Genomic DNA, 13,734 nt, shown 5'->3' with positions numbered 1-13,734 from the left:
AACTTATTTGTTTGTTTCTCCTTTTATTTCAGAAAAGCACCTGTTAAGAAAGTAGTTCTTTAAACTTCACATGTGCATGCGTCTCAGTGAGATCTACAATCAAACATGGTTTGAGGTCACTAAGTCAAAGGTCAAGGTCACTGTGACATTTACATTCAAAATATAACCTTGCTTCTTAAATAGCTGCTGTGCGGCTTCAAAGCGCAATAGGGGGCATTGTGTTTCACAAACACTGTTCTTGTTTCTTCAAACTTATAATCAGTTGTATTTTAATATTTCCAGATGTATGAAGCCTTCATACCATAACATAAAAACAAAATAAATGTGTAGAACAGTGCACATGTTTGTAATTTATCTTAAGGATTTTAAATCCAGGGCAACTGTTAAGATTTCATGTCAATTATTTTTTTACTACAAGCTTTTTGTAACAATTAGTTTTTGACAATTTTATAAATCCTTGACTCATGTGTCCTGTTGAATATTGCATGATCCAGCCCTTTCCCATACTGTTTTAACATGACCTTCCATACTAAGGCTGCACTTAAGGCGCATTTCCAAACCCCCTCAATCAATGACAAGCTAGTGGAATATTTTCCACAATATGTTTTCTTTTTCATGAACGGAATCGCCACCATGTTTTGCGCCAAAAATTTAAGAGTCTATATACATGTATCACCACCAGCGCAATTTAAACTGAGAATATACTCTTCACAACGCCTTTTCCAGACGTTTCAGGTTGTGTAACGAATTGTAAAATATTGGGTGTGCACAGCCATAATGGAAGTTTCCTAGCCTGTCCGCGTTTAGCAGCCAACATTTTACATCATTTTTACAACGGAAGCAAATTTTTTATTAGACACCGGCCTGAACCTTTTGTCTATATAAACTTACTACAAATATTACGGCCGCACTAAAGGTCACAATATACTTTTTTTTATATCAAATTAGGTAAAGAGCGAAACAGTACAACTCATACGACTAAGAATCTATTGCAATTCGTTTTGCCATGTTCATAATCATTTTATCTATGATTGATTTTTTATTGTTATTTGTTTAATGTCAAATACAAATCGTAATAATGATAAAACGATCCTTTTCTGTTGCCCTATAAACTATTAAATCTATCTAAATTATTTTAGCATAATTATTCTTCCTTAAATTTTGTGTTCTCAACTCTGCCACAACAACTTGACGGCTTTTGTTCAAATGTTAATAGCTTAAGAACCTTTTTTGTTGCCATTTTTTGCAGAATAATACAATTGTCCATTGCTATAACCCATTCTAAGAAGCCAGCTTATAGAAGTTGCACTGTCTGTCTGTGCACAGTTTTGTGTCTAAGCGATAATTTATATACAGCTATATGAACATTGAACATGAGGAAATTGATCTCTACTTTATTTGTTTGTTTTCTTCTCTTTTTTCCAGAAAACCCTGTACCAAAACCTGTTGAGAAAGGTGTTAGCTTTATAGGGAAACATAGCCGTGGTATGTTGTTCTTCAATCTTATAAGCATTTGTATTTTAATATTAACAGTTACATATCATAACATCTAAACATAACAAAGATGTAGAGCTGTGTACAAGTTGATTATTTATTTAAAGGATCTTATAGATGTTACTGAAAGAATTGTAATTTGCTTTTGGGAACAAAACTATTTCAGATAATGTTTAACGTAATCCCTGAAAACCAAACTTCAGAAAGTAAGCACAAGAAAATAATGCCAAATTTAATTCCCTAAATAAGAATTTAAGTCATAAAATGAATAGTTAATTGCATGTTAAACAAGTGTCAACAATCATGGCGAAGCACTACTTGTCACTACTAAATTGAACCACCTAGACAATAATCATATAATACTTAACCCATTTATGCCTAGTGTCTAGAAAAAAAGCCTTGGCAAACAGCGTAGACCCAGATGAGACACCGCATGATGCATCGTTTCATCAGGGTCTACGCTGTTTGCTTTAAGGAATTTCTGTAAAAAATATTCTAAATATAGAAATAAATATACTAGACATCCCTAATTTTAGAAATAAATCGATCCAATTTAGAATGATGGGAGAGTCCACTAGGCATAAATGTGTTATGTCTAACTCTTTCAGTGCGGGAACCGAATTTTTAAGGCCTTTGCAAACAGTTTGGATCCAGATGAGACGCCACATAATGTGGCGTCTCATCTGGATCCAAACTGTTTGCTACTCTGATAGTATTCTTTGAAAAAAAATCGAAGAAAATGCTAATTTTAGAAATTCTGCAGACGACATTTTAGCAGACGACAAATTTCCCAGCATGCAAAGGGCTAAGTGAAGGTAACATTGTGTAAAATTACGACACTACATTTCTGCCTTGTGTCAGGGGCTGCATCTGAGTGGGTGGAGGTAGAGAGGGAAAAAAAGAACAGTGTTTCTTCTCCATGGGTGCAGGTAATGAGGGAAAAAGCCAATAACTCTCCTACAGGCACAGCAATCAAAACCAGTGAGGCAATCAAAACCAGTGAGACAGGTAAAAATATTATCACAGTGATGGTTTTTAGCATAGGTGCAACGCACCTATGCTTAAGGTATATACGACATTTTGAAAACTCACATCGATCGGTTGACCATTATGACGCCTTCCCTGATCAAAAATCAGACGAAATATCTATTTAATTTAGTATATGGTAATTCTTACAATTTTTTTTGGAAACGTTTTTCTAACGTTTTCTTCGAAGAATATTGCTGACACCCTTTTTAGTGAATTTATCTTAGACCGTTTTACGTGAAAAAACCTTCTAAGAAACTAAAACAAATTTCGTTCGTAAAACAATTCTGTTCTTGTTGATAGTGACCTCACACCTAATTTCTATTTCCTTTGTTTACTGTTCTGTGAGAGGTCAAATGTTTACATAACTGAATTCATTAGGCCCTGGTTTAAGGATATGTAACATTTCATCAGTTAATTAAAAATAGAAATTAAAACATATTCTCAGCAGGAATTGGGGCAAAAAGCACTTTTATTCTTTGAAAATGTGTACAAAATGGCGGAGTACGATGAATGTTTTCTGATTTATGACATGGATTCTGACCTGCCTTTCTATGGATTTGATGAAGTAGAGTTTTAAAGTAATAGAGATGTGTTAATTGAAGTTAAAATGATTTACTTTGAGCCAGAAATTAACGTTACGAGTAGAGCTAACGGTTTAAATGTGGCATTGGATTTAATGGATTAGCGCTAATTCTGGACGAGTGTTGTGTCTGTAAAATATTAAATGGAAAGCTGTAAATGTATCAAGTTGGAAAAGAAAACGGATGGTTGCATAATGGTATGCGTGAAATAATGTAATTCTACGTATTTATTTTCATAGTTATGTCATTTTGTAACCATTCACATTCGTCACTATTTGGTATTCCCGTTTCTAAAAATAGAACATTCTGGTAACAAAGTGGGCGACTCGTGATGTCAGCAATCGTTAAGGTTACAATATACTAAATAATCGAGTCAATACTAAATAATCAAGTCATGAAGGGCTGTACTCTCTAAACAAATCATCATATTTTCCTTGAAGGCATGTTATACACTTTAGACTGTTGTTCTGGTTTTATGGTTTGGAGATATTGATAGGGTAAGCATCACTACTAAATTCCTGAAATAGGATAAAGTTGGAGATTAAAGTAAAAAATGGCACTCCCAAAAGGTTACAATCCACTAGAAAACGGCCGAAAAAAAGGCGCAAAAACAGTCGATTTTGATTTGAGTGGAATTTTTTTTTGGTTTGAACATGACATATCTTTTTTATTGCTTAAATCGATTCAGCTAAGAATGCCTGTCAAGAAAAGGTATGGTTATGGGGGTCTCTATGTGCAAAATGTTGTATTTATTTTCACTCAAAGTTGTCGCTTTTACATCGAAACATATAAGGAAACTATTTAGTATATTTTGACCTAAACATTTACTTCAGCAGCAACTTCCCTGTATCTTGCAACTATGCTTTCAGCGCCATCGGCGCTCTCGTTTTTTCTCGCAGCTGTCTTATTCCACTTTGGAATTGTTTCCTATTCAATAATTTGAAATCTCCTGCTTTTCTTCGGCGTAGCAGTTTAACATCACTTTTGACCTTAGATGGCCTTCATTCATGATAGGTCCCAAATGAATAAATCCGAATTGTGCATTGGCTAATATAACAAAAATCACCGTAAACATTGGATGCATATCATTTTAACTGAAATATGAATATATTGTAAATAACATGTAAATTACGATAAATTAAAAACTGTCATGATACAAAATAGCCTATAAACATAACATCAAAACGTTTCTCCTTAATTTACGAAGCAGTATAGCATTATTCACATGTCTCTACAATTAAAAAAAGGTATTGTTTACATTCCGTAGTGGTCACACTAAACACTACAAAAACAGGCTAGATTGCACTTTACTGGTACACTGTTGTTTACCAAAAATCAACAAAGCGGGGGTTTGGGGGCGGTAACCCCCGATACTAAGGAAATATATAGGTGTTGGAAATATATCTGTCTTTGATTTATTCTAATCCATTTTTGCGTGTATTAGTGTAAATATGTTTCTTTATACTTTGTTTTGTTCATTTTTTATATAAAGTTGTCTTTCTGCAAAAAATTCATATCACTATGATGCTTGCAATATTGAGTCTTTTTTGTTTACATTCTACTAACATCTTTACACATTATAACACATTAATGTTTATTTCATTCCAGCATTATGTTCATAGAATTTTAGTGGCAAATATATTTTCTTTTCCTATTGAAACTAATGAATTACTCGTTCAATTATGAAAACCTAGTCATTACAATACTTGACAATAAAACTTACAATTTCACCTCTTCTTGTTCTTCATTTGTTAATAGTTAATGCAGTAATATATATTAACTTATTATCACTCACTAGCTTCATTAAAATACATGGTCGCTTAATTCCATCTCCTTTCACTGGTCGCAAACATTACAGCATCAACGCTGTATATCTTTTTAAAGATATTTCTTGTTTGCAAATGAATTTAAATTTGAAAAAAAATCAACTTATAACACTGGAAAGTTTGAAGAGTATTAAAACTATTAAGGAAAAATTCGTTTCAAGTTAGGTCTATGAATATAATATACAATTAGCACGAATCAGATTTTTTCATTTCACAATATGTTAATGCACAATATTTTAAGTGTTGTTCTCTATTAAAAAGAATAGTAAACCAACCACAAAAATGTAATTTCTTATTTTTGGAGTATGATAATAGTATAAATTAGTATGGGATCATAATGTGTCATTCAAATTTATGGCAGCTCACTGAGTCTAGTTAGCTTTTCCTAGTTGTTGCTCAATACTATGGTAGATTTTTTTGCATTTTACATATCTTCTAGAAATAAATGGGTCATGATATTTGAACTAGTAGCTGTGTTTGTATTATAAATGGGTCGTGATATTTGAACTAGAAACTGTGTTTGTATTATAAATGGGTCATGATATTTGAACTAGTAGCTGTGTTTGTATTTTAAATGGGTCATGATATTTGAACTAGTAGCTGTGTTTGTATTATAAATGGGTCATGATATTTGAACTAGTAGCTGTGTTTTTAGTATACTATCTACAGATGTACACAGAAAATGCACACTAGATTTCTGTATATTCTTTAGGAAAAAATAAGACCTTGGGATTTTTTGTAAGTACTGTTGTAAAAGTTGGGCCATGCTCTGTGAAAAGGGGGTTTACAGCATGTGCTTAAAGAGGCATCCCAGATTAGTCTGGGCAGTCTGCACAGGCTAATCAGGGACAACACTTTCCGACTAAAACTGGGGTTTTCTAACAAGAGACTTTCTTAAAAAGAAACATACCATAAAAGCGGAAAGTGTCTCACCTGATAAGCCTGTGCAAACTGCACAGGCTAATCTGGGACGACACTTTATGCACATGCATTAAACCCCCTTTTCACAAAGCACGGCCCAGTTGAAAATTGTTTATTATGTCATGTTCTATTCTTAAGCAAGTCAATCTTAAATGTAGGCTATGTTTCTCACATTTATGTTGTATTTTTGTCAATTTTATGATTATAGTATCCATGTTAAATGTGGTCGCTTCAATTTAGATTTTGATAAATCGTTTTAGTGTTGAATATTATAATTAAGAAATATTTATACCCCCAAAAGTGAAGTTTAGGGGGGTATAAAGGAGTGAGCTTGTCGGTCGGTCTGTCGGTCGGTCTGTATTAAATGTCCGCTCTCTAATTCAAGTAGTTTTAATAGATCTTCACCAAACTTGGTCAGATGTTGTATCTAGATGATGTCTAGGTCAAGTTTGAATATGGGTCATGCCGGGTCAAATACTAGGTCACGGAGTCACTTAGTTCCTTTTAAACATTGACCAAGGTGTCCACTCTCTAATTAAAGTATTTTCCATCCGATCTTCACCACACTTGGTCAGAAGTTGTATCTAGATGATGTGTAGGTCAAGTTCAAACATGGGCCATGCCGAGTCAAAAACTAGGTCACGGGATCACTAAGTGCGTTTTAAACATTGAGCATTGGTGTCCGCTGTTTTTTGTGAAGACAACATGCAAAATATTCTGTGTCAATGCGGCATGTGGGGGTATTTGTCACGTCTTTGACAAAGCTCTAGTTATTCTTTGTTGTTATAAGTCAATTAACAGCAGTTTGAAGTTCTGATACATAGCTACTTTACCAGAAATTCATGTATAGCTGTGCATAACAAGGACAAGGAGTCTTTTTTTAACTTATGAATAAAGATTATAAGACATTTATTGTCCCCTTCCGGTTTCACCGGAGGGGACTTAAGGTTTGCGCTTTGTGCGTCCGTGAGTGTCTGTCTGTAACACTTTTCTGGATCCTGCGATAAGTTCTTTATACTTTTTCATGAAACTTGAAACATGGTCAGATGGAAATATGCAGATTATGCACGTCTTTTCATTTTGTTCCTACGTGAAGAATTCTGGTTGCTATGGCAACAAATTAAAAAATAATAATCTGACAATGGGGGAGCCGGTAGGGGACATATATTGCTTGGCAATAGTCTTGTTTTATTCTAACATGATTGTAGAAATGTTTGTGCAACTGAAAAAGGAACTATACTGTATTCTTATGTGCTCAGGTTCAGAACTTAATGTTGCATTGTTTATGACAAGATTCAAAACTGTGAAGGAGGCATGCTGTGGGACATCTGGGCTTAATGCTTGTGTTTAAAGTAGGGTCGCAGATAAACCTTTGCAGTCTGCACAGGCATATCTGTGCTGACACTTTCTGCCTAGATTTGATTTTCATTTAGAAGAGACTTACTTTAAACAAAACTTTTACATAAAAGGGGAAAGTGTCATCCCTTAAAATTTTGATCAATATAAACTTATAATTGTAAAAAAATTACCGTGTTTTAGAACTTTTCTTTTTTCGTAAATCGCAGTTGATGGTCCCTTTAAGAAAATTTATGCATATGTATAAAGCCTGGTTTTTCCAAGAGCATTGCTAATTTGTGTTCCTTGTTAACAGATGATTTAGCGTGTATCATGAAAGAATCTGAATTTAAATAAACATTAAGTCTTATCATCTGGTGTGATTTTTAAACTTTATGAATGTTAACTAAAAATAATAGTCCTATATTTAAATGTTGTTTTTATCTATTGTATGATTGCTAAATCCTTCTTAGTATGAAATATCATTGTTAGTGCCATCGATATTTTCAATGTCAGAAGTTTCATTTTCTATACAACCAGGTCTTTCAACACTGGTTCAACATACAAATGCAAGATGACCAGTTTAAGCTGATTGTGTTCATGGTGGTACTACTGCTTAACATCCTGGTTGTGATTGGAATGGTGATATGTAGGGTAAGTACAGCCTAGTGTGTTTATGGTGGTACTACTGCTTAACATCCTGGTTGTGATTGGAATGGTGATATGTAGGGTAAGTACAGCCTAGTGTGTTCATAGCATTACTACTGCTTAACATCCTGGTTGTGATTGGAATGGTGATATGTAGGGTAAGTACAGCCTAGTGTGTTCATGGTGTTACTACTGCTTAACATCCTGGTTGTGATTGGAATGGTGATATGTAGGGTAAGTACAGCCTAGTGTGTTCATGGTGGTACTACTGCTTAACATCCTGGTTGTGATTGGAATGGTGATATGTAGGGTAAGTACAGCCTAGTGTGTTCATGGCGGTACAATGTACTACTGCTTAACATCCTGGTTGTGATTGGAATGGTGAAATGTAGGGTTAGTACAGCATAGTGTGTTTATGGTGTTACTACTGCTTAACATCCTGGTTGTGATTGGAATGGTGATATGTAGGGTAAGTACAGCCTAGTGTGTTCATGGTGGTACTACTGCTTAACATCCTGGTTGTGATTGGAATGGTGATATGTAGGGTAAGTACAGCCTAGTGTGTTCATGGCGTTACTACTGCTTAACATTCTGGTTGTGATTGGAATGTTGATATGTAGGGTAAGTACAGCCTAGTGTGTTCATTGTGTTACTACTGCTTTCACCTAGTTGTGATTGGAATGGCGATATGTAAGGTAAGTACATTCTAGTGTGTTCATGGCAGTACTACTGCTTAACATCCTGGTTGCGATTGGAATGGTTATATTTAGGTTAAGTACAGCCTTGTGTGTTCATGGTATTACTACTGCTTAACATCCTGGTTGCGATTGAAATGGTGATATGTAAGTACAGCCTAGTGTGTTCAAGGTGGAACTACTGCTTTACATCCTGGTTGCGATTAGAATGGCGATATGTAGGATAAGTACATCCTAGTGTGTTCATGGTTGTATTACTGCTTAACATCCTGGTTGTGATTGGAATGGTTATATGTAGGATAAGTACAGCCTGGTATGTTCATGGTGTTACTACTGCTTAACATCCTGGTTGTGATTGGAATGGTTATATTTAGGTTGAGTACAGCATAGTGTTTTCATGGTGTTACGATTGCTTTACATCCTCATTGCGATTGGAATGGTTATATTTAGGTTGAGTATAGCATAGTTTGTTCAGGGTGTTACGCCTGCTTAACATCCTGGTTGCGATTGGAATAGTGATATGTAGGGTAAGTACAGCCTAGTGTGTTCATGGTGGTACTACTGCTTAACATCCTGATTGACATTGGAATGGTGAAATGTAGGATAAGTACAGCCTAGTGTGTTCATGGCAGTACTACTGCTTAACATCCTGGTTGCGATTGGAATGGTTATATTTAGGTTGAGTACAGCATAGTGTGTTCATGGTGTTACTACTGCTTAAAATCCTAGTTGTGATTGGAATGGTGATATGTAGGGTAAGTACAGCCTAGTGTGTTCATGGTGTTACTACTGCTTAAAATCCTAGTTGTGATTGGAATGGTGATATATAGGGTTAGTACAGCCTAGTGTGTTCATGGCGTTACTACTGCTTAGCATCCTAGTTATCCCCACGTTTTTCGGAGAAAAAGTGGGGATATTGTATTGATGTGCGTCTGTCCGTCCATCCTGGCCACCTGCTCCTCCTACACTATTAGCACTAGAACCTTGAAACTTACATACATGGTAGCTATGAGCATATGTGCGACAGTGACAGTGCCAAAATTTTGATCTGACCCCTGGGTCAAAAGTTATGGGGATTGGGGCGGGGCCGGGTCAGAGATTTTCCCTTTTTTTATGCCCCCCGATATGGTGCATTGGCTATAACTTTTGCAATATTGATGATAGCAACTTGATATTTGGCATGCATGTGTATCTTATGGAGCTGCACATTTTGAGTGGTTAAAGGTTAAGGTCAAGGTCATCCTTCAAGGTCAAAGGTCAAAAAAACAAATCCAAGGGAAGTAATAAGCTTTTAAGGGAGGTAAGTAAATAACCTGCCAAATGATATAAAAAAAATAAATAAATCAAAGTGGCGCACAGAGTTACACAGTGGTGGCGCAGAGATGTATTTAGTATTCAATTGTTATTAACTCATCTTTTAAATGGTTTAGCTAAATCTAATGTTTATACAAGGGCTTATAAAATATTGGCACAAAGAGACACCTGTATATGAAAGAAGAGATAGAATGCAGTCAAGCATAAAAAGCATGAGAAACTCATGGAAGGGAGGCGGAAAACTACAACGGGCGAGGCATGGTATGGTATTGCGCAAGGGGGGGTTAGAGGGTTAGGGTAAGGGTCAGGGTTAGTGTTAGGGGTCGGGTTAGGGTTAGCCTAAACCCAACCCTAACCCGACCCCTAACCCTAACCCTTACCCTAACCCTTTTTTGGGGTTATCACCCCTGACCATGCCTCACCCGTTGTAGTTTTCCGCCTCCCCTCATGGAATGTAGCCTCAAGAACCTATAAAAGGGCTGAATCTTTCAATTTGTGCAATTACAATTTTAGACTCATTACTGAAAATCTGTTAAAGTGTGTGGGAAAAATGTGAGAAACAATTTAAAGCAAGATGGACTTTGAACAGGCACATCAAAGACAGACATCAAATTCAACATATTCATTGTTGTGTACAAGATTGCGATAGAAAATTTCTGAGAGGCTTATATTAAGTCAACCTTTTAACATCAAAACATAACTTTTCCAAAACAGTAGCAAGAAGATTGGCTATAAGAGAGCATGTTCAGTCATCTCATAAGTCTTTCCAATTAGGATGACATGTACATAATTGACTACAGTGAAGTTGATTCATTATTAGATTTGTTAGGAGAGCAGGATAAGGAGGAGAAATTAGGGTATAGATTTTCACTCATTTTTAACCAGGTTTTCCGAAGGAAAAAACTGGTTATTAGATTGGCGAATGCGGGCGGGCTGGCTGGCTGGCTGGCTGGCGGGCTGGCTGGCGGGCTGGCGGGCGGGCGGAACAAGCTTGTCCGGGCCATAACTATGTCGTTCATTGTCAGATTTTAAAATCATTTGGCACATTTGTTCACCATCATTGGACGGTGTGTTGCGCGAAATAATTACATCTATATCTCCAAGGTCAAGGTCACACTTTGAGTTCAAAGGTCAAAAATGGCCATAAATGAGCTTGTCCGAGCCATAACTATGTTGTTCATTGTCAGATTTTAAAATCATTTGGCACATTTGTTCACCATCATTGGACGGTGTGTCGCGCGAAATAATTACGTCGATATCTCCAAGGTCAAGGTCACACTTTGAGTTCAAAGGTCAAAAATGGCCATAAATGTCCCTTGAGATATAACCTTCATATTTGGTATGCATGTGTATATGGACAACGCCTTTCCATACGCACACAAATTTTGACCGTCCGTCCGTATGTCCGTGTGTCCGTTCGAAAACTTTAACGTTGCTCATAACTTTTGCAATATTGAAGATAGCAACTTGATATTTGCCATGCATGTGTATCTTATGAAGCTGCACATTTTTAGTGGTGAAAGGTCAAGGTCATCCTTCATGGTCAAAGGTCAAAAAAAAAAATTCATGTGCATATCTCCAATGTCAAGGTCGCCACGACTAAAAATAGATTTATTTTAAAACAAACTTACAAAGGGGGTTAATTTTCTTTGTTCATTTCAAAAGTTCAGTTTGAGTTGTCTCCCTTTATCAGATTTTTTTTCACAATGAAAACCTGGTTTTGTGACAATTTTGTCCCTTGTTTAGGTTATTTTACATTAACTTCTTCATTTGTACATTGAATTACTTCTAATTTATACTGAACACTGAATACGGTCAATCTCAACTATGCATGGCCCCATTACCAACCCTGGGGCGCCCCTGTGTCAAACATGCGGCGTGGGGATACGCCTCGGCCTTTGCCGCGCCATTTCTAGTTGTGATTGGAATGGTGATATTTAGACAATAACACACGGCAGAGCTGGGCCGGGCGTCTATAATCGGCTCGCTGCCGACATAACGGCCCGAGGGGGGTAAAGGCCCGAGGGCCATTATTCGGCAAGGGCCGATTGTAGACGCCCGGCCCAGCTCTGTCGTGTGTTATCGTTTATATCACATATCATACTATTTTGGTCCTCCACGAACATTTATACAGAAACAGCTTTCCGTACTTTTATTTTCATTCAATTGATTGCGCAGTTTATGACGTACCTCATGTGACGTCATTTCAATGACGAAACTACCTAGACTAACAACAAATCGGACTTGGAGTGTTTTATTTAACAGTTAAATATTTTGTTAAGCATCGAACGATTAGTGTGTGTGTTTACGATGGATTAATGTAATATTATGAATGTGAATAACAGTGTTGGGATATAAAATTGGAATGAAACTGGTGAGACTGCATTTTTGATTTCGTTAAAATGTCGACTCGAATAACGCGATGTTTTGTTGTTTGTTGAACAACTGATGGATTATGTCTAAATTTAAAATAAGCGTCAGTGAATGGTTCTTTAACTGTTTGAAGGAAATCGATGTTGAATTTAAAGGGTAATTTCTTTGATGAATACGTCCTTCCTTTGTCAGTCGATCAAAGAATGTCTATCCTCAAAGAATTGCCTTCTTACATCAAGTCCTTTTAAATGGAAAAGATGGATGGCGATGAAGAAATGTGTCCAGAATTTACTTCGTCATGGAACCAAATTAAATTTTACGAAAATAACCATGGTTATAACACAACTTCGGTGAGTAGAACAATAACCAGTAGATGATGTTTTACTTCTTTATGGCTAAGACTGAATGTGGACGCCATATTGTTCAGTATTAGCCGCGCGATCCCTTTTCTTTTCTGATATGAAAAATCGGCCCGGCTAAGTGGGCTGATATGATTTATATCGGCCCACCGGATATGAATAACGGCCCGCTCGCGACGTCATTTTGTTACTATTTATAGTAACGATATGTGATATGTAGGGTTAGTACAGCCTAGTGTGTTCATGGGCGTTACTACTGCTTAACATCCTTGATGTCATTTGGATGGTGATATGTAGTTTAAGTACAACTGATTGTGTTTATGGTGTTACTCCTGATGGACATCCTGGTTATAATTTGAATGATGATATCTTGGATAAGAAGAGCTGTTGTGTTCATGGTGGTAATTCTCCTGAACATCCAGAAAATAGTGGAGTAACTGGCCTGCTGTTCAGGTTTTTGCTGCTTGCTGCTCATCAATACCTGAACGTTTGAAATAGTAAAGCCTTCAGAACTTAAATATATTAAGAAAGGTCTTGAATTGAAGTTGATGTTTTAAGGGACAATTAATGTGGTAAAGTGCATATCTAAATGGTAAAGAGTTATAACAAACATTGGTGAAGGAGTCTAGCATAAAGTGGAACTATAAGTTTGTTTGTCTTACTTTGAAACTTTTTTGATATCTTGTCATTCAACAGAATCCAAGCAAAGCACGGAAAGCAAAGGAGCCCAAACAGTGCGGAGATTTGGACTTGAGCACATATAGACCAAAGAAACCGGATGAGACACGCAAGTAAGTGAAAACTGTGAAAGTTTCAATTATCTATAATAACAAATATGAATTTCACTTTGTTTATGTCGCAGGCTTAAGTCTGGGCATGCGGTAATCTTTTAGGTCATGGTTTTAAAATATTGTGTAGAACACTCACTTTGGTTTGAAACATGATGGGAGTTACTTATCTTTTTATGCTCCTACAAGCTGGTTGGCATTTATTTGGCAATGCTTTTTCCCATTCATACGTCTGCACATTCTGAAACTTGGTCCGAACTTTACTTTTTTATAATTTATCAAGAAATTGTATGATAACTTTAAACTTTAAAATGATCACCATGGAGACAGCATTAAGCACACTGTCTTAGAGTCATAGTATAAAGGTCAAG

General features: G+C 36.2%; 1 protein-coding gene across 8 annotated transcripts in view; it reads left to right on the top strand.

Moving 5' to 3' along the window:
• The window catches only part of LOC127855348 (uncharacterized), a 62,920-nt gene that overhangs the window by 45,047 nt on the left and 4,139 nt on the right, over positions 1–13,734 (top strand). For all 8 annotated transcript variants that reach the window (XM_052390840.1, XM_052390847.1, XM_052390846.1 and 5 more), the window contains 5 exons: positions 1,426–1,485; positions 2,356–2,502; positions 5,643–5,668; positions 7,727–7,840; positions 13,272–13,366. In XM_052390840.1, the coding sequence (XP_052246800.1) occupies positions 1,426–1,485; positions 2,356–2,502; positions 5,643–5,668; positions 7,727–7,840; positions 13,272–13,366 (442 nt within the window). The remainder of the gene's footprint in view (positions 1–1,425; positions 1,486–2,355; positions 2,503–5,642; positions 5,669–7,726; positions 7,841–13,271; positions 13,367–13,734) is intronic.

This window comes from Dreissena polymorpha, chromosome 13 (assembly GCF_020536995.1).
Source record: "Dreissena polymorpha isolate Duluth1 chromosome 13, UMN_Dpol_1.0, whole genome shotgun sequence".
Classification (NCBI taxonomy): domain Eukaryota; kingdom Metazoa; phylum Mollusca; class Bivalvia; order Myida; family Dreissenidae; genus Dreissena; species Dreissena polymorpha.
The sequence above is the reverse complement of the archived record's forward strand: the minus strand, read 5'-3'. Positions and strand labels throughout refer to the sequence as shown.